We start from the raw sequence: 25322 nt of genomic DNA, 5'->3' as shown, positions 1-25322 counted from the left end.
TTTAGCACTCCTCCAGAGATCACCAAAGTTGGAGTTTCTGTAGAATCCAGTGTCAAAACACCTACCTCAAGCCCAACATGGGAAACGACTGGCACCCAGCCACTGACAACATACGAAATTTCAACTACCTCTAACAGTTTGGTCAGTTCGACAACGAGCAGAGGTTCTTCTTCTGATAGCAGCCAGGCAACAATTAAAAGCGGAGATGTTACAACAACAGAAATTCCAAGCACAGTAACAAGTAGTACTTTGATAAGTACCACAACAATTACAACTTCTAGCACTACGACGTCTACGACCACAATTGCCACAACTATGACCACTGCAGTAAGTCATAATCTACACAAAACTTTCATATTTAATTAATCTTAAGTAGGCCCTACCAAGCAGGACGTGTCCAGGCACCTGCACAAAAAATGTTGGGAAAATTATGTTTAGTGCCAATTTTTTTAAAATATAATTTAATTTTTAGGCATCTTTATTTGAAAACGATCAATTGAAAAGTGAAACTAAAATTTGTAAGAATTTCACAATTATTTGTTTGTTTTTAATTACTAGATGCACGTGATTATGGATTTTGGATAACTTCAAGTGGTCAACTTTTTCTTTTCGGAAAATCAGTCGTAAAATTACTTATCAAACTTTTTAGTGTAATTCCATAAAATCTGAAAGGTTAATTGGGAAACAAACTACCTTCGTTGTTGTGCCCTCGGAATGCAACCAATTACAATAGAAAGCGCTGAGAAGCGATTGTCTTTGAACAAGTTAACCCGGGGTTGATTCATTGAATTATTTCTTACAGGCCACATTGTAAACGATTAAAATTTATCAACTAAAAATAGGCTGGGCGTACAGTTCCAATTACTGGACTTCTGGACGGAGGATAAACGACTTTGAGTTTAACTGGTGCTCCTCTAACTCAAGTCAGAATTTAACTAATTTTTCCAACGCAACTGCTATATGGGCCGCCGGCAATCCAAATTTGATGTTGCCTGATAGTTGCGTACAATTAAAAATGTCAAAAGATTTGCAGCTAGCTGAAGCCGCCGAAGCAAATTGCTCCAATAAATATGTTTTGGGCTGCCAGGTTTAGCCGAAAAATAATTATTATAAATAAGTGCTTATTCTTTTGAAAAGGGTTTGACGACGCCACCTCCCTCGTGTTTCAGCCCTTCATGTACTGTTTTGAGTTGCAACAAAAAGGTAAAATTCTATTTTTCAACAGTTAAAAGAAAAACATATACTTCTTCGTTTGAAGATGACATATTTCACAAAAACGGTTGACAATGTCACCATGGTTCTGGCCAGTGAGTGATTTATTTTAAGGTGTCGCTGGATTTTTGTGTGAAACTGGTTGATTTTCAGATCCACAATTCCATGGAACTTGGCACTCTATCAATGGCAGAATTTACGTTTTTAGTTTCAATGCATCAACTGTAATTATTAAGGAACAAGCTGAATAGTTTTTTTTTTTTAAATTTAAACATCCGTAGTGGCAAGACGCTAATCTGGCTTGTTGCTCCATTGGAATGAAACTGCTGAGCTTAGACTTTGACTATGAATATAATAATTTGCTACAAGCTCTGAAAAGTACATTTATAAATTATTAAAGGAAAATAAATAACCGCTCGTAATTAATTTGTAGCTATATCAATGCACAATGCAACAACCGAGCCAGGGGAGTTTTGGACTTCCGGCTCTGATGTTGGCTGCGAGTCGAGCTTCGGTTGGTGCGCGGTGAACAAACTGGTCCGAAGTACAAACTGGGCGCCGCAGCAACCGAGCGATAAAAACAAATCTGAAAATTGCATTTCCATTGCGATCAACCAAAATTCTGCTCTTTTATCTGATGATGCTTGCGACAGAAAAATGAGATACATTTGCGAGGTTGATTTGATGAATTGATAAATTAATTAATATTTTCACAATTAAGGTAAAATTTTCAGTCAAGAGACACAACTAAATCATCACGAAGCTCGCAAGCAATAGTTGATGAATGTGGAGCAGTCTATAACGTTACAAGAAGTAAACTTTGACTATTTTAATTTCATGACTTATTTTAAAATCTTTTTACAAGTTGAGGCAGAGAACGTTTTGACTTTGAGTGCAGAATACACAACAAAAATTAAGGTACAATTTTAATCAGTGCAGTACAAAGAAATATGATTTTTTTTTTTTTTAAATCAAATAGTGCTATTTGAAATGCGTCGGGGAGCACAGTGGATTTGTAATTAATTTAAAAACAAAATTATCAAATATATTTTACGGCTCTTTAATTCAGATGTTGAATGGCAAAGTTGTTGACGAGAATATGCTAATGATGGCTGAACTTCTTTCCCCCAAGTCACAACCAGCAAAATTGCAGGACAATCTTGAGGCTGTGGACTCTTGCTCATCTATCAGTTAGATTTTATGAACTTGAAATTTGAAATTTCATGCATTTTACAAATATTTAGAGGGCATGGATGAATGTGATACTGCTGCGCTTGTCTTTCAGTGTGGACAAGAAAAAGCGCCAGACTTTGTGTCCGACATAATTACTTCAGTCGAGCGCAATTCCTCTGCCGTAAATTATAACTATTTTCTAATAAACAAGAATAAACGATATTCGGAAATCATTATAGGAAAAGTCGCCTTTAAATGTTACTGTGGCTTTATGCGCCTCATACGGTTGTTCATTGAATGTGAGATTTTTGTTTGCTGTTATGATTTTTAATTGACGCTTTTGAAAAAGCCAACGAGGCGCACAATGGAGTACGAAAATGCAACTGGTGAATATTTCTAAAATTGCACATTTTATTTTAAAACTTATTCGCGATATTTTACAGTTCTATCTGCATCAGCTAATGGCGGAAAATTTTTCAATGCTTGCAGTGGAAAGCGATATGCTGTATTTTCAGCAAGTGTAATTTAACAAAATATATTTATAATTACCTACTTGAAAGTTATTTATTCTATTCATATTAGACCTTGTATTCTCCCGCTGGTAGCTTGTGTTGCCAGTATGGTCTTCAGATATTGACATTGGATACAATTGCAAAGCAAAATTGCTTCAGAGATGGACGTGAGTTTTCTTGTTTGAAAATGGTGCAAATTTTTTTAAAATAAAATCACTTTATAGTTCCTGATGCATATCGATCAGGGTCATTCCACGCTCCTCTCAGCAGAATGGGAGCGAGTAATTACAGTTGGTGCACATCCAGTAGGCAATTTATAATGAGTGATTTTGGCCAAAATAATGGCACCGATTGGCAAAATGCATCAAACTATCAAATGTTGTACGACTTTACTGGTGTGCTAAATGGCTCCCAGACGCGAGTCAAATTGAGGCCAGCAAACCCATCTGTCAAATGCGGGGTTATCTGTGAGCCCTAAAAATGTTACTTCCACGGCTTCTCATAAAAAAAGTGAAATATTTGGATCTTTTTGAATAAATGTTAATTGGCAAAAAAAGATCGAGCTTCATTCAAAAAATAAAATAACAAAATTTTCAATAAAAAAAATTGATCCACTAACCATAAGATAAAATGAAAAATTATTTTGATTCAATTAGCTAAATTTCCACTTTTCATGTGCTCACCATGTTGAAAGGAATAACCTGGTTTTACATATACATTTCACCGAGGAAAAGCCTGCGGTTCTTCATTTCAACTTATTTTGATTTGATTCTCGGAATAAAAAAAGGGGAAAAAATAGGTATAGTCGGCATGTATGTACCTGAAAATTATAAACCAATTTTGCACAATTTTACAATTTCCAACTCTCATATTTTTTTTCACTTATTGTGTACATAATAACCAGCTAGCATATGCACGTACACATGGGTTGTAGAGGACGGACATACAGACGTTAATCGACGTAGGAAATGGCAATGGGAAATGTATTCACTATTCATGCAATATTTTGACACTATTTCAAACATGGGGATTTCTGAATTTCTCATTCCAACAAAATTTGGATTTCCCAAATATTGTGCTCGCTTGGTAAGCAGACACAACTCTATGCCGCAATACAACAGCCACGAATATGGCGGTTCGTATTATGCTGGCTAGCTTTATTTTCACGTTGGTTGTTCTATTACTCGTAGCTATATTGAATTCCTAAAAATACTCACTTTTATATAACATTTTAATTAAGGTTATGCAAGTTGATGGCGCTAGGAAGAAAGGCAAGCTAACAATTCGGCGCGCACAAACACAGCACAGTCATGCAAAAGGCGCGCGTAAGTATAGGTTTTTTAATTTGTAAAAGACCCTTCTATGGAGAAGTAACATACATATACATTTTGGATTCATTGTTCAGTTCCCTAGAAAATTTCTATTTTGGATTGATGATAAGTTTTATTTTGAATTGTCAGTGGTCTAGAAAAATTTCATATACATACGCGTAATTTTAATTTACTTGTTTTCATTTATGAACTTTTAAAATCTATATTTTAGTCTAAATTTAACTCTTTCAGGGCATACCATCAGAAAACAAGTGGTTAAATGTTGTGGAGCCAAGTCCTGTTTTTCAGAGCGGTCGAGCACAAAATCAAGCAATGTAAAATATTAAAAAAAAAGAATTAGCTCTAAATTTTATTGGAATAGTGGAAAAAATTAAATGCCACTACCATTTCTGATGAAGAGATAGACGAAACAAATGAGGAAGCTGGTGGCCAAGAGTCCTCCACAGAAAATGGGGAAGCTCCGACCAGTGACACTAACGAAGCCTCATCAGTAGAATCAGCAGCAACCGAAGCCCCAGTTGACGGAGCCGTTACTCCGATCGACGAGCAGAGTTCACCTTCAAGTGAAGAAGGAAGTACAGAAGGTGAAACGACTGCAGAATTAGCTGAAAGTTCTTCCATGGCATCATCGTCGACCAACGGCGGTTCCTCTGGCTCAAGTACTTCTTTGAGCGGAGCTTCCAGCCAAAGCGTGCCAGGCATTGGAATGACGACAGGGTGGACTACAACAGTTTCAACCTCAACTACATCAGCTACAACCACAATTACAGCAGTTTCGACCACAACCCCCAAAACTATAACAACAGCCGCAGCTTCTACAACAGCAAAATTAAATGGGAACGTAAAATTAACAAAATCATGAGCAATGATTCCTGAAATCTAAAATTAAAATTTATAACAGGTTATCTACACTTGCCCAAGCAGCTGCACAAAAAATGTAATATATATTTTGCTTAATTTTTTTTTTGAGTAAGTGAACTTTTCAAAAGCTTCATTTCCATTTCAGTCAACATTGTTTACAAACGGCCAGTTAAAAGGTAATTTTGTAAAGAATGGATTTCTTTTTAACAACATTTAAATGTTAAAATAATTTTAAGACCCTCGAGACTTTGGATTTTGGGTCGAGTCTTGCGGTCAGCTTTTCCTTTTTGGGAAATCAATTGTAAAAAATTAAAAAGTTTAATTTGCATTCAAATTATTTGGATAATTTCTAGGTGGACTGGGAAGCAAATTTAAACCGCTGTTGCTCCTTAGGGATGCAACCAATAATGCTAGAGAGCGATGAAAAGCGGAATTGCTTCAACAACCTCACCAAAGGTTGAATTCAAAATTTCCCATTAAAAAAAAAAAAAAAATTCTTATTCAATTCAGATTGGATATTCAATTCAAATTATTGGACGGCGGGGCGGAAGGTCACCGACCTAAATGAATACAATTGGTGCACCACGAGTCAAGTGTTCACCAAAAACACAAATATGTGGGCTACAGGATATCCAAATACAACCTTGACTGCAAATGAGGGCTGTGTCCATTTAAGAATTGTAAAAAACTCAAAGGTTGAGACCACTGAAAGAAACTGCACCGATAAATATGTTTTTGGTTGCCAGGTATTTATTATAATATAGTAGATAAAAGATATAAATCTCTAGATTTATATTGCAGGGAGCGCCAACACCTCCTCCTTCATGTTCAGCCCCTGCTTGCCCGGACTTAATGTGCACTAAAAATGTACAATTTTTGAAATATTATGAATCATTTGAATGTATCAAAACCTTTACAGGTGTCTTACTTCACAACGCTGGCAGATAAAACCACAATGATTCTTACTAGTGGGTGAATCAAATTAATTCATTTAAAAATCCTTATTACGGCTCGTTATTTTAAAGATCCACAATTGCATGGAACTTGGCACTCAATAAACGGAAGAATTTATATGTTTAGCTTTGGCTCGACTACAGTTCTAAAAATTTATTTTTCAAAATTTCTCTGATTTGATTTTTTTTTTTTAGTGGCAAGCAGCGCGTCAGGAATGTTGCTCGATTGGCATGAAACTCTTGAGCGTAGACTTTGATTACGAATTCGATAATTTATTCCAAGCACTCAAAGGTGAAGTTATAGAACTTATTTAATGTGTTCATCTTTGAGCATTTTAATAATCTGAAGGAGTTTCAATTCACAACGTGACAACGCAAGTAGGAGAATTCTGGAGTTCAGGCGCAGATATTGGGTGCGAGTCAAACTACGGGTGGTGCGCCGTGAACAAATTAGTACGAAATGCGAAATGGGCATGGCAGCAACCCAGCGATCGCAATGGATTGGAAAATTGCATCTCCGTTAAAATTGATAGAATAGCACCTTTATTTTCTGACAATAACTGCGAGAATAAAATGAGATATATTTGCGAGGTTTGTTAAGTAAAATTACTTATTTGTGGATTTTAAATCTATTGAACTAGTCGAGGGACACAACCAAATCGACTGGTAGCTCTGAGGCAATTGTCGACGAGTGTGGACAAGTTTTCAATGTCACACGCCGTATGTTAATATTATGATTTTATCTCCAGTTTTGATTAGCACCAAGAAAATTTTTAGAAGAGGCAGAAGACGTTTTGAATATGACGTCAAACTTCACGTCAAAAATCAAAGTGAAAATTTAAAATTTCAATTTCAAAAGAGAACAAAAATGAAACCTTATAATTTAGTGCTACTTGAGATGCCTGGCAGAACAAAGTGGATATGTACGGCTTTCCAACTTAAAAATAATGATAAAAAAAACTGTTAAATTTAATACTCAAGATGATCAATGGCAAGATTGTCGACGAGAATTTGCTAGCCATGGCCGAACTTTTGGCCGCCAAAGCGCCTCCTACCAAATTACAAGAAAATCTCCAAGCTGTGGATTCATGTTCCTCAATAAGTTTTATATCCGAATTATTATCTAAGTCATTTCATTTCTGAATAAAATTAGAGGGCATGGACGAATGCGATACTGCAGCATTTGTCTATCAATGCGGGCAGGACAAGGCGCCCAATCTCGTGTCAGACATAATCGCCTCGGTGGAGATGAATAGCTCAGCGGTTTGATTATTTTAATTTAAATCATAGATTATTTTTTAATAAACATTTATTTCAAGGAAACGGTTCCTCTGCAAGGCGATGTATCTAGATGTCCAGCCGATTTTCCATGTCAAATAGACGTAAGTTGCATGTAAAAAGTATTTTGATTTTTTTTACAATTCATCATTATTTATATAAGGACCTGTCAAAACTTGAATATGAAAACAACTCGCGTATTGAAGTTCTGAAAATTCAAAGGAACCTTTTATTTCAAAATATTTTTCAGTTAATACAACAAGCGGATCAGCTGGGGGAACGTTTTTCACGGCATGTGGGTTACGCTATATAGCATTTTTATCACAAGTAATTTTGAATAGTTACTGATTTTAATTAAGAACTGATTTTTGAAAACATTTTAGCAAACTTATGGAAATGCAGCGACAATATGTTGCAAATATGGACTTCGATTGTTAGTGCTGGATTCACCTGCCAAGCAAAAGTGCATTGTAGAAAGCTGTGAGTTTTTCAAACATTCATTTATTTGATACGACCCTAATTTTACTACACAAACTCAGTACCTGACAGCAATTTTCTTCCTTCTACCGCTCCTGCTAGTAGACTAGGCACTGGCAACTACACCTGGTGCATGTCAAGCGCACAACCATTTATGATGAACGAGTTTGTTCAATCGCCTGTTAATACCTGGGGAGATCAGTCGATGTATCTCCTGACGTATGATTTTGGTAGTGCGCTACCTAACTATCAACCGGGGGATATAGTTTCACTTAACGTGGATCCAGCAGGCCCACTTGCAAAAAACTCATTCGTTTGTGAACCGTGATTGGCCAAGCAGATTTAAAAAACAAAAATTATATGCTAAAACTATATAACACATAATAATTTGATTGGCTTATTGATATTATATTAATAAAAATGATCCAAACCTGCAGCTTTCATTTCTTATTGCTATCTCAAGAACACTGTTTTAGAATAGAAAAGATTAGACTTGATTTTATAATAGCAAAATTATTTTCTAATATTGACAATATGAATGATTTAAAAGACAAGTCGGCAGAATAATGATTTATTTTATTCTTGAATATTTACTTATTGTAAATTAATTTTATTTTCCTCAATCATCTGAAAACTACTTTAAAAGAAATGAAATTTCTGGGAAAAATTTTTGTACGTCAAAAACTAATTGCTTCTTTTGGTCTGCAAATTTTTTATGTTAAATTTCTTAGCAGGAAAAATTATTTTTAATCAAATATTAATAGCGCTACAAAGAACATTATTCACCAAAGAAACTTGTTTAAAAAGATCTAAAGATTAAATTATATTTGTTTGATTGAATTTAATTTGATTTTTCCAAAGACTTTTAGTTAAACATGAAAAAATATGTACGGTTTGCAACCAGCAGTTTATTTATGTTGCGCAGATTGATTACATGTCCACTAGAAGTGTCCTCAAGACATTTACTACCGGAGCCAAATTAGTTTGGAAATATCTTTTGGAATGGAATTTGGTTCAAATTACTGATATACAAGACATATTTTGCAAACTGTTCAAGGGAGACCATCCCCATTTAATTGGTAGACTAATTTGCATTCTGCTTTAATAGTAGCACCAAAACAACTGAACAAGCCCAACATCCTGAGAGCCACTACATTCAAAATTAAAATATATCACCAATTTTCAGGTCTTCCATTTTTTCTTTATCCTTCATATGTCCGGAATCAAAATAGTTTAAACTTCGATTTTTATTTTTCAATAATGGGTATTGCTTAACTATTTAGAAGAATTGATTGAGAAAACAGACGTAAAAGTAGAGTTCTTTAAAATTTTAAAATTGTGTCTTCGGAATCAATTGGTAACTAGAAAAATAGAATTTAGCATTAAGTTCCACTAATTTGGGGTTCTCCTAATATAAATTTTGATTACTAATTAGTAGAACAGATACTTCCGTTTCAATAATTTTTCTGTGGTTTCAAAACAAAATGAATAGAACATATTTTATACTACATTGAAAGGTCGCTAAAGACGGGAGTAACAATTAGAGCTGCAATGGCTCTCATTAGAGCAGCCACAGCCTATAAGGTAGTCTGAACTAAAATAAAATAACTTAGAAATAATTTCAGTTTTTAGATTATGATTTCCATTAGAAAATGTTCTAATTATCAAGTAAGATTATAGTAGATTATTATACGGATTTTAAATAATATTGCTTGGAAAATTCAAGCAAGATATTTTTGTATTGAGATCAATTCAATGTCAGCATTGCACATTATCATACTACTTTGACTACTGTTTAAAAGGCACTTCTTGATAAGGTGCTGTGAGTTTTAAAACATAAAATAATAGTGCTCCAGCACTTTCTACTTAAAACATGGAAACTTAAAACATGCAATTTTTGCATCAAATGAGAGAAAATATTTGACAAGAAGGCTAAAATTTAGAGGTGCTTACTTTCATGGTGGCGCTTGAGGTGTGAAATGCAGGCAAACTTTTGCTCACAGATTTGGCACTTGAACTGGTCAGTGTGGATTTTGCTGTGCCGTAGGTAGTTCTTCCTCGACGAGTAAACTTTGAAGCAAACATGGCAGGTGTGGGTGGTAAAGAAGTGCTTGTCGCAATGAGTTTTGCATGACCTAAAGTCTGCGAAAGACTTATCCTGACACAAACTGCAGTAATATTTGCGGCCTCGCACAACGACCGCCAGTTTTTCAGGTTTTTTGGCTATTTTTCGACGGGGTTCACTTGACGAGCCTGCAAAATTAGCAAAAAATCACATTCTAAATTAGAGACCAAACAAATTCTTGGATAATTTTTACCTTTCCAACATATTTCCTTGCGATTACGGCGGCCTATATCTTTGCTACAGGCTTCCTTTGAGGGAGATTTGGTACCTGAATGCAAAGATACGTTTTCTATTAGTTTTAGAAAACGATCGAAATCTATTTTTTTAAATACCTTGTTGTGTTGCAATTTGAGTGCAATCCTCACCATCATCATCATCACTGTCATCGTCAAGAACAATGATTTCCTCCACATCAGACGCTACATCTATTCTAATCTCCCCAATGTCCTTCTTTTGGCCTTGCTCTTTCGGAACTTGCTTGTTCTCATCAGGGTTCATCACGGCCATCACAGGCACGGAGTCGGAACCATTGGTAATGGGTTCCATAAGTGCTGGATTGTTGTGGATTGGAACTGAAATGTTAAAAGGAATTTAAATGAGAAAATAAAGTTTCAAACACCATTTATTTTATTTATTAATAATAAAAGTAATAATAATAATACCTTCTGGCTCTGGAACATCGAGCGGAATTTCAATCACAATAGATTCTGGCTCCTCCAATGTAGTTAGACAGTCAGAAGCTTCTTCCATATCCATAGGGGCAATCTTTTCATATGAGGATGTTGCCACCTCTTCAACTAATTTTGGTTCACTTGTGATCTAAATTACTCTTGTCTTAATATAAAACTGGTTTGTAAAATAAATTTTGTAAATTATACCTTTCCTGATTTTAATGAACCTGCCACATCAGGTAAATCGTCTCTGATTTTTGCCAATCCTTTGATCTCCAACAGCTCGGCAGTTTGTAGAAATGTGGAGAGTCGGTTTCCATCCAGCTTCACTTTTCCGGTGTAAATGAAGTCAACGATGCCTTCGAGATCTTCAAAAGCAATACTTGGGAAAATTACAAGCGGGTGTTCATTTGGACTCTCCTGAAATTAAGGTATTATTATTCAAAGTTTAAAATTATTAGCATAAAATTTACCTCCAACAATTGCTTGAGAAGGGGACTGGAGGCGGACAGAATAATCTTGTGGGCAGAAAGTTTCCTGCCTTCACTGCTCAGCGTAACGTCCAAAAGCGCTTTTTCTGTCCTCAGTGAATCAAACGAAGTCATGAATTGCTCCACGTAATTGTTCCATTTTAAGGAGTAGGTTTCGATCTCTTCATTATCCATGCTGAAACTGAAAACAACTTAATTATTCCTCACTTTTAAAATAATAATTTTAATGTTCGGAATACAATTAAATAGCTGAGAAATTTAAAGAAATAAAGAAAAATCTGTTTAACGCATGCTTTCTATCAAATAAATAAAATTCTCAAAGAATGAGAATTTTTGTGATTTTGTTTCATAAATTTAAATTATTCAATTTTATGCAACAATTACGTGGTTACAACTTACAAAGCCAAAAGGTAAAAAATAGTTTAAATTCAAGGACATTTCTTCATTTTTCGAGGGAATAAATTTAATGGTTCTTGTAACCAACAAACCATCAATAAGGGTTTGAAAATTTATGAATGCATGCCTAGATTCAGAATGAAAAATATGTAAGCAGAAATAGAAGATTATGATTCAGAAAATTCTTATGAAATCTAACTAGTGTGAAAAATGCATCAAAAAGAATTTGAATGTGCGTACATATTACAGGGCAAAACTATGCATCCTTTTATTCTTCAAATTATAAAAAATTGATATTTTTTCAACTGAAAATGTAAAATTTTCAAAAACATTCATATAATTACGTAAATATTAAAGAAAAAAAATGCATACCCCGGCCTTGCTTGTCAAGATTTGAAAAAAAAAAACTGTTTCATTTCGTGCTCTCTGTCGCTTTTGTGATTCCCAGTTCTCTGACCAAGGAATATTCAAAAACAAAAAGAAGTTTCACTCATAATTCTCACCCGAAAATCTCCCCAATAATGCGTGATCGTTGACGATTGTTGATAATGTTGATGCATTCGTGAAGAAGCTTTTAGAGTGTGTGACTTCTTTATTCCGTGTGTTGGTCTGAAGAATTCATGGAATAAAAATAACCTCTGGAGAGGTCGAACTGCAGCGGCTGCGACTGCAAACTAACATCAGTCGTTCCTCGACAAGTCGAGACTCGCAATAATACAAAAAGTAAGAATAAATGACGGCAGAGATCTGCTAAAATGTGAACACAAATCAAAAATCAACAGCAACACTGTTCGCCGCTTCACATTCCAGACAAATTTATGTAGTACAATCCGCAAAAATAATGCTGCTGGTTGGTTGCTTATGGTGGTATGTTTTTTTTTTTTTTTTAGGTTCAGGCCAGTTCAGGCCAAGACAAAGTCTTGTCGGCCTGTGCACTTTTTAGTGGCGCAGAAGGCGCCACTCAATTTTGTCTTTTTTTGTTTATGTGTATAATGTATTCTAAAATTATGTAATTTCGTAATTTTAATTATATTTATGGTGTATTACATGGAAATAATAATAATACCGCAAATAAAATTCAAATAGTAGACTGTTTAGTCTCTTTCAAATCAATTAAAAATAAGTAAAGTTAAGAAAAGATAAATAATACATTTTTTCATTGAATATAAACATTTTTTAAATTTACAAAGGTTAAATGTATTTCTTATGAAAAAAAACTGAAAAAACTGTAGCTTTTAGCGATTATGAATGAAACAACGGAAATAACTATTTATATTTGTTTTTAATTATAAATTACGTAAATACCAAATTCTTTTGCTGACATGCCATTAATTGTAAGATCTTTGGTAAAATAATTGTCTCTTACACCTCTAAAATTATTTTTTTCATTGATTTAATTGTAGAAAAATATCAGAATCTATGAAATTTTCGAGAATAATTAATATGTATGGTTATAATTATTAATTATTATGCAGAAAACTTGGGTGTTTGTCGACTGGTGGTGCCCTCTGTACCCTGAGCCGCGCGCTGCCTAGCTTGGAGGTGCCCTGTGGGCGTTCCATGTGATGTGCGCGCTCCTCTGCCGGCTGCAGGAGGGAGAAGAGGGGTTCCGGCTGAGCTGAGCAAAGGACCAGCAGGAGACCTTTTTAGTTATCTCAGGTGCAACCCTCCACCTAGGTATCGCTGTCTGTCTGTGCGACTCTCGTGCACACCTGGACCATTGAGAAGTGTTATTGTGTGCGTTGGACACGACTGGATCCACCTGAAAAAAGGTAGGCGAATGCAAGGAAATTTCTGATTTGAAAACTTAAAAATGTTGCCCATATAAAAACATAACATTTCTATGGAAAGCTCAACTTTTAACCAACCTAAATGAAAACAATGAAAATAACTCACGCATATATTTATTATTCTTTTGTTTGCCGAACTGGCATTAATTAAATTGCTATTTATGTATAGTAAATAAGTTGACAAGTCACGGAGACATTTTGTATCATCACATATATTTATATCAAAACTTACAATAATAACACGTCATTTCTTAGTTTAATTTGGAAATAAAAACGAAAGAAATTTACATTCGAAAACAATTTTTTTTTATTAGAAGTAAATACTTTTTAACAGTATTTAGTGTTAAATTAATTTTTAATTCAAATTAATTAATTGTTTTTGAATAAAAACAAGTTTTTGCAACGAGGAAAAGCCCGATCTCTTCATTTCAAATTTATGCATTGAAAGTTTCCCTCCGCTTGGTAAAAAAAAGTGAGATAATATCACAAAATTCTCTTTCGCCTCTGTTCGGCTTAACTAGCTGCTGTAGAGTTCATTACCTTTTGTCTTGTTGTCATATTCAAATTGTCTCTCTCTAGCGCGCAAGAAAGGAAGAGCCGAGAGCAAAACGCGACTATTATATTTGCAACACTATAAATTTTCAGCCACCTTTGCCGTTTCGTTGGCAAGGAAGTCTATAATTACTATTTGCTGTTGGTTGGGTTCGTCCGCGCGCGCACAGAGCGACAAGCCCCTTGAGATAAAACAACGCCATGGCCAGCGAAAATTCTGCTCGTCGGCCCACTGCTCTCCGACACACCGAGCCCGATCAAAAAAGGTTATGGGCTTTGGTGTGCTGAGCAAAAAATTATAATAACCTGAAAATAAATTATCGCTGCCACCGAGCAGCGTTATATAATATTTTTTTGGGATTATTATTACATAGACGTGTCAAATTCAGTATCCAGAAATGGCCACAACATGAAAACAAGACTTTTTTGGTGTGCAGAACTGGGTTGATGAGTTGATGACAATGCAATTTGGGAACTCCGAGCTAGGGCCAATGAAAATTAGATTTAAAGTTTTAAAATCAAGCTTAAATTTGTGAAAAATTGGATGATGGAAAGTTTGCATATTTTTTCAGTCGTAACGCACAAATTTCATAATTTTTCATTTAGGAATTTTAAATTTCGGATTCTTTGTTAATTGAAAAATATGGATTTATAATTACCCTAATTATTCCTCTTCAAACGAGTCAACGGTAATGATGCTGAGATGAAAAAAAGCTTAAATTAGTAAAATTCTAATTAAGGGGAATTAATTATACATTTCCTGCAAATGTTTGCAAAATCTTATAAAAAAATTGCAAATAAAAAGACATTTTTGTTTCATAATAATCCGTTTCAAGATCCTTTATCTAGTATTAAGGAAAAAACTGCAAACATAAAATTTCGCATTTGGAGAAAATGTCATTAAATTATAACCAAAAGGCTTTTAAAACGACATTAGGTACGGACGGCTACTTCAATAAAAACAAACAAACATTTACCACGTAAAAGATAAAATCGAACGTGCGCTGTTTGTAGAAACGCACGCGATTCCGCGAAACCATCGCGAATTTATTTTATTTCCTCCGCGGCGCACGATCGAGTGCCAAAGGAAGAGAGAGATGCCGAGCGTGCCTCTTTACTCATCAGCGGCCAACAGGAATGTTGACAATTTTTACGCGTTTTATTTGCTGCTGATGAGAACAATGAGGAACAAACGAACCCTTTCAGTATTGTTCCCTGGCAGACATTATTCATTCCTCACAAAAATGCAAAAAGTAAACAGACGGACGGATTTTTAAAAATTTGAAAGTCTTTCGTGGTCCAATGAGTGTGCGTTTGTCACCTTAGCAAACGCGTTTCTGTAATGTCTCTAATTACACGCGCAGTGCATTCAAGATTATACGTGGACCTGAACGTCCCTTTCCAAATAATGTTTTTGCTGCGCGGCTCCTGGAATGTATAATCATTTAGGGCTCTCTAGATTTGTTTGCCTGTTGTAGACTATAACCGATCCGAGAATTTAAAATTTGTTAAATTCCTAGACGAAAAAATGCTGAATATTTTTGTGTATATATTAATCGAAAAAATATGTGGATATTTGCTTTAAATAAAATGCAACAGAGAAAAAAATTTAGGAAAAGGGAGAGACTGAACAAACCTGTGTATCTTTTCTCACTCGTTTTGCAATTATAAACCATGATTGAAATTAATTTATCTTTTCATCCTATTTACTTTTATGCCTCGATTTATCATTTTTATCTTGGAAATTTATAAATCAATCTTCTTCTCTATTCACATTAGTAAAATAATAAAAGTGCCAGATGTTTGATGTCACAAATCAACACGAAGATTTATTGTCGATATTCCATTTAATCGACACGGTTTGACATGAAACGTCCCGATTGCTCGGTGACCCAAAAGTGAAAAAACATCCTTCTCGCAAGAGAGACGAGTGCGGTCGACAACACGTAAATAAACGACGATGATGATGCTTGGGAGGGAGGCTGCGCGGCTCCAGGAATGCGCTGCCTCAGGGACCACCGCCCAACCCCCTCTCGCAGCAGCACTTCTTCTTCTTCCTATCTCACCTGACGAAACCGCAGGCGACTCTGCAGCCCATACAATGCTCGGCGCAATATAATAATAATATTCATCCTCCTTTTCTTCCTCCTCTGTAAAAAGTAAAATGCACCTCGGCGCGGCTACTGCATCGCGCGCCCAAAGTCGTAACTCATCTCTGCGGATAGCAGATACACACACCGAGATAAACTCGCTCGCCTCACTACTAACCTGCTGCGATGCACTTTTATTGCATCTCGAAATAGCGCTGCGTGGCCCATAAATTTTACGCCGGACGCGTAATGTAACCACGCTTGCGGCAACGCACACACCTTTTGGTGATTTATAGATTTTCTTCAATGATTTCCGGAAAAATTGCTTGCGGATATGATTTCTAAGACAACATTGGATGAAAAAAAATTGAACCATTCCTTTTGTATGAAATAATAAATTTATAAACATTTAAAAGCAAAACAATTTAAGATGATTATTTTTTCGTGGTATTATAATAGTCTAAAGGTGACAGCAATCATTATAATATATAAATTTTACTAAATTTTTTGTGCTGTACTTTGCTAAAATGAAAGAGAAATGTGTGAATTAAAATATTAGTTATATTAGACCATAAACGAATTATATTATTTGTACGTTATGTAAAAACTAACTACTGACTTGTTTGGAGAAAAATAAATTGAATTAAATTGAACTGCTAAATTTTTATCAATCAAAATATTTATTTTTCATTTAATTTTTTTTTTATTTCCAAGATAAGTTTTACATAATGAAAGCTGAATCAAATATTGCTCCAAATTTTAGTCTGACCTTCCCAAAGGTCAGGCAAGCAGAGGGGCGATTGCTCTTTGATGATTTGGGCATCTTTTAAAATTACTCTCTCTCCGCAGCCTTAATTACGATGATCTGTTGGGCCTCGAGGTTTCCAAGCAGGTAAAAGATCAAAAGCGACCAAATGCGATTTTAATGCTCCTTTCGGCTGCTTTGCATAAACGACTCCGACTTTTAATATGTGCTAGATTATGCGAAAAGCTGACGCCATTAGAAATTAATAATTAATCCGGCTCAAATTTATTTTTCTTCTGTATGTGAATCTCCCTTCACTATTGAAATGCCAGGATGAATTTCTACTTTCAAACCGCGGGAATAATTATCCAGGCTAATTATGATAGACGTTAATCGCCTAGAGAGTAGTGCTGATAATCCACAATAAAATCCACACGCTCGATCTAGATTTTCAAATGGAGAGGACAAATTTGATATTATTAATAATTTTTGTTTGTAAAAAGTTGAATTTATACACTTAAACTAAAAGGACCATTTCATTAATGAATGAAAAAAAACATGTTTAGCACTTCTCAAGTTAAATGCAACAGCTACTGCGGCGCGATAATTGCTGGAGATTTCCTGCCAAATTCACATACACAATACACCTGCCATACGCATACATAAAATCCAAGAGGGAGAAACAATCAACTACCGGTGCTAACAGCAGCGAGGAAATTAGCCTGTTTTGCAAAATGTTATTATCTTCATCCTCTTCTGTGCTCATGTTTAAGTGTTTTTGTTCTCCTGCAGCCAGGGTCAGGGCCAAGTCTTAAAAAATAATAATTATGAACAAAAAACATACTCATGCTGGGCTGTAAAAGTGACTCCCTTCATAATAACCTTTTCATTTCCGACAAAATATAATTAAGTTGATTTAAAACAAAATTTCATTTGCTTTTAAGAATAATGTATTATTGAAGAGAATTCTTTTCTATGCTTTTTTTAATTTAAAATTCCATACCACTTCCCAACTTTTTTATAAAATGTTTGGTAATAATAGAAGGCGTTAAAATTACTTAAAATAATTTCCTCCCACGATTTTCTCTCTTGTTGTCTATTTTTTTAAATGTCTCATGGGCCAACAACGCTGGCTCCATCACGTCTCAAGTCCTAGTCGGTTATTTTACCACTTGAACATGCTCAGTAATGGATTTGCGAGTGCCTCTAGAAAATAACACAACGCGTTATCGCATTTATACGTGTATCTATAATACAGTTATAAAAGCCGAAGCTATTCACAAGCAGTCCGGCTCACAGCAGCAGCAGAAAAGCGACGCACATAATAATAATAATAATTCGAGGCTTCTTTTTTCACACACTTTTCTTGACAGCGCAGGGTACATATTTATAAAAAATTAACACTGCCTCCTGCAAGTGCCCTTCTCGTACAAACTCGTCCGTACTTCATTAGTTTGATTGAAAACCAGTAGCTTATTGCTTTAAAATTTTAATCACGGTTATTAATTTTCTCCCCGTCGGTCGCATAACTATAGTCTGGTATTAAAACAAGATTATCCTTATTATGCTTTTTACTTCGGCCAGCAGCCAGGACGAGAGGTGGCAGCCAGTAATTAACTTTTATATTAGGCTGGACCTGCTTTATTGTGGAATCCGAAGGCGGGGCCTGAGTTATGATTATGAAATCTTATTTGCAGAGTTTTCCACTGGGTTATGTTGCTTGTTATAAATTTATGGTGCTCATCTTGCTTGTAAAGTAATTCAAAATTTAATTAAATCTGATTTGAGCGTATGTTGTTCAGAACAAAGAAATTGTAATAAAATTAAAAATGAAAAAGGACACATTAAATTAGGCTGCTGGTAAATGTATTTTTATAGTTTTAAGCAAAAATAATTCATTACAATATTTTAGATCATTAAAAAAAAATAAGAATATTATTTTTAACTTTTGATTCCCAACTTTTTTATTTTCCCTTGGAAGACTTTTCTCATTTGTGTGCAAATTGGGCTCAAATCATTACCTTCCTCCTAATGTCCTTGTCGGAGCAGCTTCCGAGAAGGTCCGGCGCGTCAAATTGTGCTGAGCGAATTCCGAAACCTTTAATGCTCCTTTGAGAGTATCTGGCTCACAATTTTATGATCTCGTGTGTATAAAACATCCACTTAAAATTCTTGCTACTGCTTTTGCTGTACACGAATTTTCTAAAAGACTATCAATACCATTATTTGTTTGCTGTTTTTTTCTCATCAATAAAACGAGTGGCCGCACATCCACAGATCATGACAAAATTGTTTTTGAAATTTTGTCGCTCTCAATTTAAGTTGTAAAAATTTTGACAAATAAATTTTTAATATTTGCAATTAAAAAAATAGCCTTTTAATGTATATTTTATATAGATTAATGAAATTAAAAAAAAACTCTTATTAAAATAATTGGCACCCCTATAAAAATAATGAGCCAATCGTGCATTATTTATTAATTCCTATTTTGGTTCTGAAAGGACCACCTTTTTCCACACACTGCCATTTAGATAATCTTTGCACTCAATTAGAGACAAATAAATAAAAGTTTAATTCCAAGAGCTGTCGGCCTGCGATCGATAAGCTGCTGCCGAGAAAAACGTGACGAGGTGCGATGCCATCGGTCGGATATCAATTAAATTTGGAGCGTGAAACAAGTACCAAACAAGAGCTGCTGCAACTCTCACACAGGCCAATTGGGTGTATAATGTGTATTATATTACGCGAGAGAGATGGGTGCTCTCGTCCGATAAAAAGTGGTTGACCCCTTAACATGAGTCACTCGTTAAACTCATGCACGCGAGAGGAGGAAATTTCGTGTCTGCTCTCTCTCCGTTTCTTATTGCACCTCTCGTGGTTGTACCCAAGGGATACTTTATTTATACAGCAGTTTGTCGTAAGCCGGTATGTAACGATCGAGGAAAGTACCCGAGCAACAGGACCAGATGAAAACTGGGCCACGAAAGATGTTTTCTCGGCTTGACAGAATTTTTAAACTGAATTCTGAGAAGCGCGATGCCCAAAAAAGATAACTCGCTGTGGACCAAGACAACGACTTTGGCAATTAATTCACATGGCCCATATTTAATTTTTTTTTTCGGGGAATACAAAAATTTAACTTAATAATTTCAGCTTTTACAACATTTTTACAAATTAAAAAAAAAAATGGCAAAACAATTATCATTTTCTTTCAAGAGAGATTTATCAATTAAGAAATTTAATTTCATAAAGTTGATTAAAAACTGATGTTCAACGAAAATATATTAAATTTTAAAATTAGATGTTGTAATTGGTGTTTTTAATGCCCGTAGCATGAATGTGCAAAAAAGATGAAGTAGAATTATAAGCAGTTTGAATTGTATATAATCCGAGCTGAATTCAACAAATTTAATCCGCTATGTAAAATACACATACCGCTGTGCACATTTTTAAATTTTCTATACAACAATAAGAAAGTATGAAAATGATGAATGTGATCATCTTGCCTGAAAGAGATTTGCACAAGTCGTGAATTCAAGTGTCAGTTCCTTTATTGAAAATTCATATCTGGGATGCAAAAGTGTATGACAGAACAATCGGAATTGAATAAATATTGCCGACGGATTGAGGGAGGTAAGGAAAAAAAATGAAATTTGAACCTGGCGAGCAATGGTCATATACGTGCAGACACAAGTGTTGGTATTATCAGGCCGAGTAATCTGATCCACCTTTGAAATCGAGCCCATTTTCATACAACCTTATGGCGAGGAAGGGCGAGGCCTTTAGGACCCGCGTCTTCATTTCGGAAATTTATAGGAATTCTTCAGAGAGGGCACAATGTGAGGGCTCTTTCTTTTTTTATCATTCACACGTGCATTCATACTTCCCTCCACATGTGGTGCGCGCTTTTTTGATAAAGTCGAGGAATTTCTATTATACAAATCCATAACTGTATCGTATTTCTTATGATTCTCAATGTGCGCATCCCATCCCCTCGTTGACTTTTTGTGCCCAACGAATTCTTGTGAGAAAAGATAAAATGTCGAGATGTCTGCCGCGATGGTTCTTTAATGGGTGCTCGGCTATGTCAAATCGGAGAAATTTTTAAAGTGCCTCTGACAATCGTCCAGTCGGGGAAAAAAGAACAGGCACTACGGACCCTTGGGCACGTCTATTTGGAATTATCGACTGTGGCAAATGCGGCTGTACGCGTTTTTTAGATTTGTAAAGATATGGGATTTTGCTTAAATGATTAATGAGTTTTGAGGGGCAGTCCTTTTTGAAATTTATTTTATAGGCATCAAATGAACACCAAGTAATATGACTATAGTAAAATTTTTGAAGATTAAAATATTGTACATGCACAGCTGATGCACAGTAATAGTTTAAGAAATTTGTTCAGTCCTAAAAATTTTATAAGAATTGAAACTGTTTTTCAATAATGGGATGTAAAAGTATGGGGCAAATATTTTATTGATAAAAAATAAAAAATAGTTTAAAATAAATGAAAAAAATACTCTTTTCGTGTCACTAGTTGCCTGCTGTCAACTCTTGCCCCAAACTGAAAAGTGGACTCATCAAAAATAATCTACTGGCACGAACTGGTGTCGAATTTCACCAACATACTGCTATAATTACCCAGGCCAGGTGTGAAAAATAATTACGCGACCTGCGAGATGCACGGTGCTGTGCGGTGGCGGCAGCAGCACCAATCGGAGCGGACGTGACTTCATTAAAATTTTTGCGCCGCCGGTCAGCGTTTTTGGGCACGCTGCTGCGCTAATAAGTCCCGTTCGCCGACGCGTCGTCAAACCGCGCACATCACATTCATTAACCGGTATTTTATTTCACAATAAGGAACGCGCGCGGTGTACTTATTTTTTTTTCTTACTTAAGCGACCGCGTGTCGAATTAATTCTTGCTTTGTAATTGCGGACACGCGCGGGCCGTGTTTGTTTTCTTTTAGTGCACTGGACTGGACGCACATATTTAGCAGTGGTGGCTCTGGTCTCTGGTGACACAGAAATTACATTCGCAAAAACGAGAATTCATTGTCAGAGTTATTTAAAAGAGAATTTAATTCAATAAACAAAAGATGACTACTAATGTAGAAAGGTTTTCTGACAAAAGTCAAATCAGGCCATTGAATAATTTTGCTCAAAAGTCTTGTTTTACAATATTAGATTAAAAACGTTTCCTTTCAAAGTAATTTAAAAAACTTTTTCTCCTATAACTCACCACAGTTAACTATCTTGGGCTTTTTTTAGTGGACATGCATCTAGAAAAATACCGGATTTAAATTTTTAATTTTTAATTGAGGTTCAATAAGTTTTTCTTTCTTTCTTTTGTGTATATGCTGGTTCTAATTGTAAGTAAGATTCTTCACAGTGTTAGTGATTTTATTATTCTTGCCTGTTGAGACGCGGTTGGACGATTGAAATACCACAGAGTCATCAAATGAGTAACAAAGCCCATAACAAATGTGTCTGATGTCTGGTCAGGATGCACGCTCGATTGTTTTAAAGAATCAAACAAATCCCACCCAGTGGAAGTGTCTCTATGTATGCTCGGCCCCCGCTGCTCCTGGAAATGGTTTTCGTGTGTAGAGGTGCATTTTATACTTTTCGATATACATATTCATGACCTGCACATTCGAGAGTGCATCGACAAACTACATTTATATAATATAATGCACCAGAAATAAAGGGAGAGAGAAAAGAAAACACGGCCAAAGAAAGGCGGGACTGCTGCAGTATGTACAAGAATTTCAAGAGCAACGTGCTGAGTGCATGTTCGAATCGAACACATATAAAGTCGAACCCATAAAATACATGTATCTCACACACTTATAAATTTAAATTGAGAACAGCCAAGGCGGGGGAGGACCCAGTGATTCTCTCCTCTGCCGAAACTGATGATTTTTTTATTCCATGGGTTGGGCCTGTCCATAGTCCCACTGAAAAAAAGTTAAATAAAATTCATTAAACGATTTTTAATTATTGAAAGATGAAATAGAAATTTATAAAATTTTATTAAAATATAGACAGCGGAGAGTCTCTTTCCCCTCCAAAATGGTCAAAGTTTGAAGCCCAAAAATATAAGAAATATTTTTTTTTTCATTCTAGACAAAGGCAAAAATATTTTAATTCTCATACACATTCATACATATTGAATGAAAATAAATCACAGAGATCCATTGGCAGAAGTAATTTTGAAGTCAATAAAAAAAATGCAAAGTTAATAAAAAATTTATATAAATTTTTTTTTAGGAAAAATATATTGAGGAAAGAGATGCAAAAAAAAATATATTGCGCTTTTTTCTTTCTCTTCCACTTTTATTCTCTCTGGTTATCTGTGGTGTCTGCGCCGCTCTGCAACCGGTTTGGTCACCACCAGACCACCAGATGAACGAAACTCACCGCGAGTGTCACGCTCCCCTGCTGTAAATGTAATTCATACGCCGCCGAGGTCTTCTCAATTCAATAATATACCCGACATCAGCACCATGTAAACTGCGGAATATTTGCTGCACCTCGCAAATTTATGGATGCGGCGAATTAGGTTTCGGTGCTTTCGAGCCACTTCGATCGAACCGCAGTTTCCGCTGTGATCGCGGCAATTTATTATGACGAGTCGCGTCCAGTTAAATAAAAAATTAAAAACACATGGAACTTTAGAAATTTATGAGTTGTAAACATAAAAATCGCATTGAAATTTGAATGATAAATTTTCATTGTGAAAAGAAATTTATATAAGTAAATCTTTTTGGCAAGTAAGATTTCTAGCTGCATTGAAGTAAAATTAAATTAAATATATTTTTGTCATAAATTAATGACGATGGCGCTGAATTTTAAGGACGAAAGTGACGTAGTTCTAAATAAATCATAAATAAATGAAAAAATTGGCTAGAAACTATTGGCAGAGTGAATGTTTGCTTAAATTGTACAAAACACAGAAAATCTTTATCTACCAGTAAAAATAACTATTTGTCCAGCCCTATAATAAAGTTTTGGAAAAAAATTTAAAAGTTTGATCAAATTGTTTCACACTATCTAGAGCCCATTTTTCGGAGGACTTCCATGCGACAAGAATTTTCGCGATAAAGTAGATCAATCTTAACGGCTGGAATTTCTCCGTCACAGATTAATCGGCCCTTTGTTGAATCTCTCTCGCGGTATTAAATTAGCCCACACGGTTCATTAGCGGCCTCGAATTAACGAGAAAATCGCGTCTCTCAGCCGCGGCTGCTTCTGGAATTTGTTGGCACAAAAAGAAGATAAGAATAGAGAAGGGCGCTGACAATGCGTGCTGCTCTTTTTTTATTTCGCGTGAACAGCCGTGAATTCTACTCTGCGTCGCTTGCGATACATTCATGTTGACATTTATGCTCCCCGCCTGTGTGTCTGTGATACAAAATTTACACCTCGCGAGCCGCATTCCAAGCTCATTATATTATTTTCTTTGCACACTGCAGCAGCACGATATCGCAAAAAAAAACCAACAGCAGCACCTCACTTCTTTGTAATATAAAATTTTTATCTTAATGCAGCTCATATGGTTGATATTTATTTATACTCACTCGCGACTTGATTGCCATCGTGACGGAGGTAAATTGTAAAAATATATCTTGGATTGAAGGCAGTTAAATTTAATGCAGAATTTGAAGTGTTAGGAACAATTTTCTTGAAAATGATTGATAATGTTCGAGAAAGGTTGATAAAAAAAATTAACAACACAATTCATGCCAGCTTTGTTAATAATAACGCGCAAGCCGCCGGGTAGCGAAAATTAGGATTAAGAGATGTTTTTTATGAAAAATTCCTTTTGATAAGAAATATTTATCAATAATTAATTCAATTTTTTTGTAACTCTACAGTCAACAGACAAACTGGAGTATTATTAATTTGTAATTTTCTACCATGATAATGTGGATACAATATTTATATTTATTTATTTTTTTAGAATTGTGTCTACAAAAAAAAAATAGAGAATTATTAGAAATTGTTGAAAGTTTTATTTAACCAAAACAGGTTTAAATTTATGTTTAAATTTTTTTTGTATATTGTCAAAATTGTAAAGAATATAAATTAAGATAAATATTAAATTTAAAATGATTAATGCATGCTCGTGTATCTATTGTTTTTCTTTAAATTGCTTTAAATTTTTCAATCAAACTGGCCAGATTTTGGTTATTTTGTTTTGATTCAGTATCATATAGCGACAATTGAAAATTCGTCTCGCTCTCTTTCGTTTTCCTCCAGAAGTTTTTATGTGCGATTTTTCAAGCGATTCTGGTGTCGTGATGCATTACTTAAGCGACCGTTGACTTTAATATGCATAATACTTGCAATGTAAATAACGCTCTGCGCAATACCCTGGACGAAGAAACTCCTTTTTTTCTTTATCCTTTGTCGAGAGAGACTAAACCCGCGTCGTTCTTCTCTTGAGAGATGCCCTCTCGACCGCAATAAGAAAAAGCAGGGCTATGCAGAGTCGATTATTATTTGATGTGTAGAAGAAGAAGAAGAAGTGTGACTGCGTGGACGAACACAAGTTGTAAACGACGTCGAGAAATTCATTTTTCATCACCAGCAGACGCACAAAAAGAATGATTAGTGGCCCGAGCTTTAATCCTTCTCGCTTACACAAACTCATAATTCTCTCT

General features: G+C 35.2%; 4 protein-coding genes across 6 annotated transcripts in view; 3 read left to right on the top strand and 1 right to left on the bottom strand.

Moving 5' to 3' along the window:
* Positions 1-970: 970 nt before the first annotated feature.
* LOC132203444 (uncharacterized) lies at positions 971-3384 on the top strand. The gene is made up of 16 exons (XM_059631246.1): positions 971-1087; positions 1138-1203; positions 1259-1307; positions 1366-1436; positions 1494-1590; positions 1646-1887; positions 1947-2025; positions 2078-2130; positions 2192-2227; positions 2282-2402; positions 2457-2566; positions 2625-2684; positions 2735-2771; positions 2829-2905; positions 2968-3064; positions 3122-3384. Exons 1-16 carry the CDS (start codon positions 986-988, stop codon positions 3373-3375), a joined length of 1551 nt encoding a protein of 516 aa, XP_059487229.1. The 5' UTR covers positions 971-985; the 3' UTR covers positions 3376-3384.
* Positions 3385-3992: 608 nt separating this feature from the next.
* On the top strand, positions 3993-8227 carry LOC132203244 (uncharacterized). Of its 3 annotated transcripts, none has more exons than XM_059630877.1 (24): positions 3993-4083; positions 4138-4222; positions 4460-4542; positions 4590-5069; positions 5130-5165; positions 5235-5265; positions 5326-5390; positions 5443-5545; positions 5600-5835; positions 5891-5956; positions 6009-6057; positions 6115-6185; positions 6238-6334; positions 6392-6633; positions 6684-6762; positions 6820-6872; positions 6930-6965; positions 7024-7144; positions 7196-7305; positions 7362-7424; positions 7484-7517; positions 7571-7647; positions 7704-7800; positions 7860-8227. In XM_059630877.1, the coding sequence occupies exons 1-24, from the start codon at positions 4027-4029 to the stop codon at positions 8123-8125; spliced, it is 2637 nt and encodes an 878-aa protein (XP_059486860.1). In that variant the 5' UTR covers positions 3993-4026; the 3' UTR covers positions 8126-8227. The 3 variants fall into 3 exon arrangements, 2 of the variants coding, with proteins under 2 accessions (XP_059486860.1, XP_059486862.1); XM_059630879.1 differs by having other exon boundaries at positions 7723-7800; positions 7860-8000; XR_009442432.1 differs by having other exon boundaries at positions 7484-7647; positions 7723-7800; positions 7860-7916.
* Positions 8228-9055: 828 nt separating this feature from the next.
* On the bottom strand, positions 9056-12126 carry LOC132203188 (zinc finger and BTB domain-containing protein 14-like). The gene is made up of 7 exons (XM_059630772.1): positions 11984-12126; positions 11067-11265; positions 10801-11013; positions 10585-10741; positions 10255-10494; positions 10116-10190; positions 9056-10050 (listed from the first exon to the last, which is right to left on the bottom strand). Exons 2-7 carry the CDS (start codon positions 11256-11258, stop codon positions 9737-9739), a joined length of 1191 nt encoding a protein of 396 aa, XP_059486755.1. The 5' UTR covers positions 11259-11265; positions 11984-12126; the 3' UTR covers positions 9056-9736.
* A 944-nt stretch (positions 12127-13070) lies between these two features.
* LOC132203520 (ankyrin repeat and BTB/POZ domain-containing protein 2) overlaps positions 13071-25322 on the top strand; it is a 45906-nt gene continuing 33654 nt past the window's right edge. Inside the window, exon 1 of the mRNA XM_059631346.1 lies at positions 13071-13252. The gene's annotated coding sequence lies outside the window, so the exon portion shown is untranslated. The remainder of the gene's footprint in view (positions 13253-25322) is intronic.

Source organism: Neocloeon triangulifer, unplaced genomic scaffold (assembly GCF_031216515.1).
Source record: "Neocloeon triangulifer isolate White Clay Creek 2 clone unplaced genomic scaffold, ASM3121651v1 ptg000017l, whole genome shotgun sequence".
Lineage (NCBI taxonomy): Eukaryota > Metazoa > Arthropoda > Insecta > Ephemeroptera > Baetidae > Neocloeon > Neocloeon triangulifer.
The sequence above is the reverse complement of the archived record's forward strand: the minus strand, read 5'-3'. Positions and strand labels throughout refer to the sequence as shown.

Excerpts from the sequence above, each read along its gene's own strand:
- LOC132203244 (XM_059630877.1), top strand. The coding sequence starts at position 4,027 with ATGGCGGTTCGTATTATGCTGGCTAGCTTTATTTTCACGTTGGTTGTT. Across the intron at positions 5,070-5,129 it reads CAGCAAAATTAAATGGGAAC|GTTATCTACACTTGCCCAAG; the intron begins GTAAAATTAACA and ends AATTTATAACAG. Across the intron at positions 5,546-5,599 it reads CTTCAACAACCTCACCAAAG|ATTGGATATTCAATTCAAAT; the intron begins GTTGAATTCAAA and ends TATTCAATTCAG.
- LOC132203444 (XM_059631246.1), top strand. The coding sequence starts at position 986 with ATGTTGCCTGATAGTTGCGTACAATTAAAAATGTCAAAAGATTTGCAG. Across the intron at positions 1,591-1,645 it reads TTTGCTACAAGCTCTGAAAA|CTATATCAATGCACAATGCA; the intron begins GTACATTTATAA and ends ATTAATTTGTAG. Across the intron at positions 2,131-2,191 it reads AATACACAACAAAAATTAAG|TGCTATTTGAAATGCGTCGG; the intron begins GTACAATTTTAA and ends TAAATCAAATAG.
- LOC132203188 (XM_059630772.1), bottom strand. The coding sequence starts at position 11,258 with ATGGATAATGAAGAGATCGAAACCTACTCCTTAAAATGGAACAATTAC. Across the intron at positions 10,191-10,254 it reads TCAAATTGCAACACAACAAG|GTACCAAATCTCCCTCAAAG; the intron begins GTATTTAAAAAA and ends CTTTGCATTCAG. Across the intron at positions 10,051-10,115 it reads CAAGGAAATATGTTGGAAAG|GCTCGTCAAGTGAACCCCGT; the intron begins GTAAAAATTATC and ends CTAATTTTGCAG.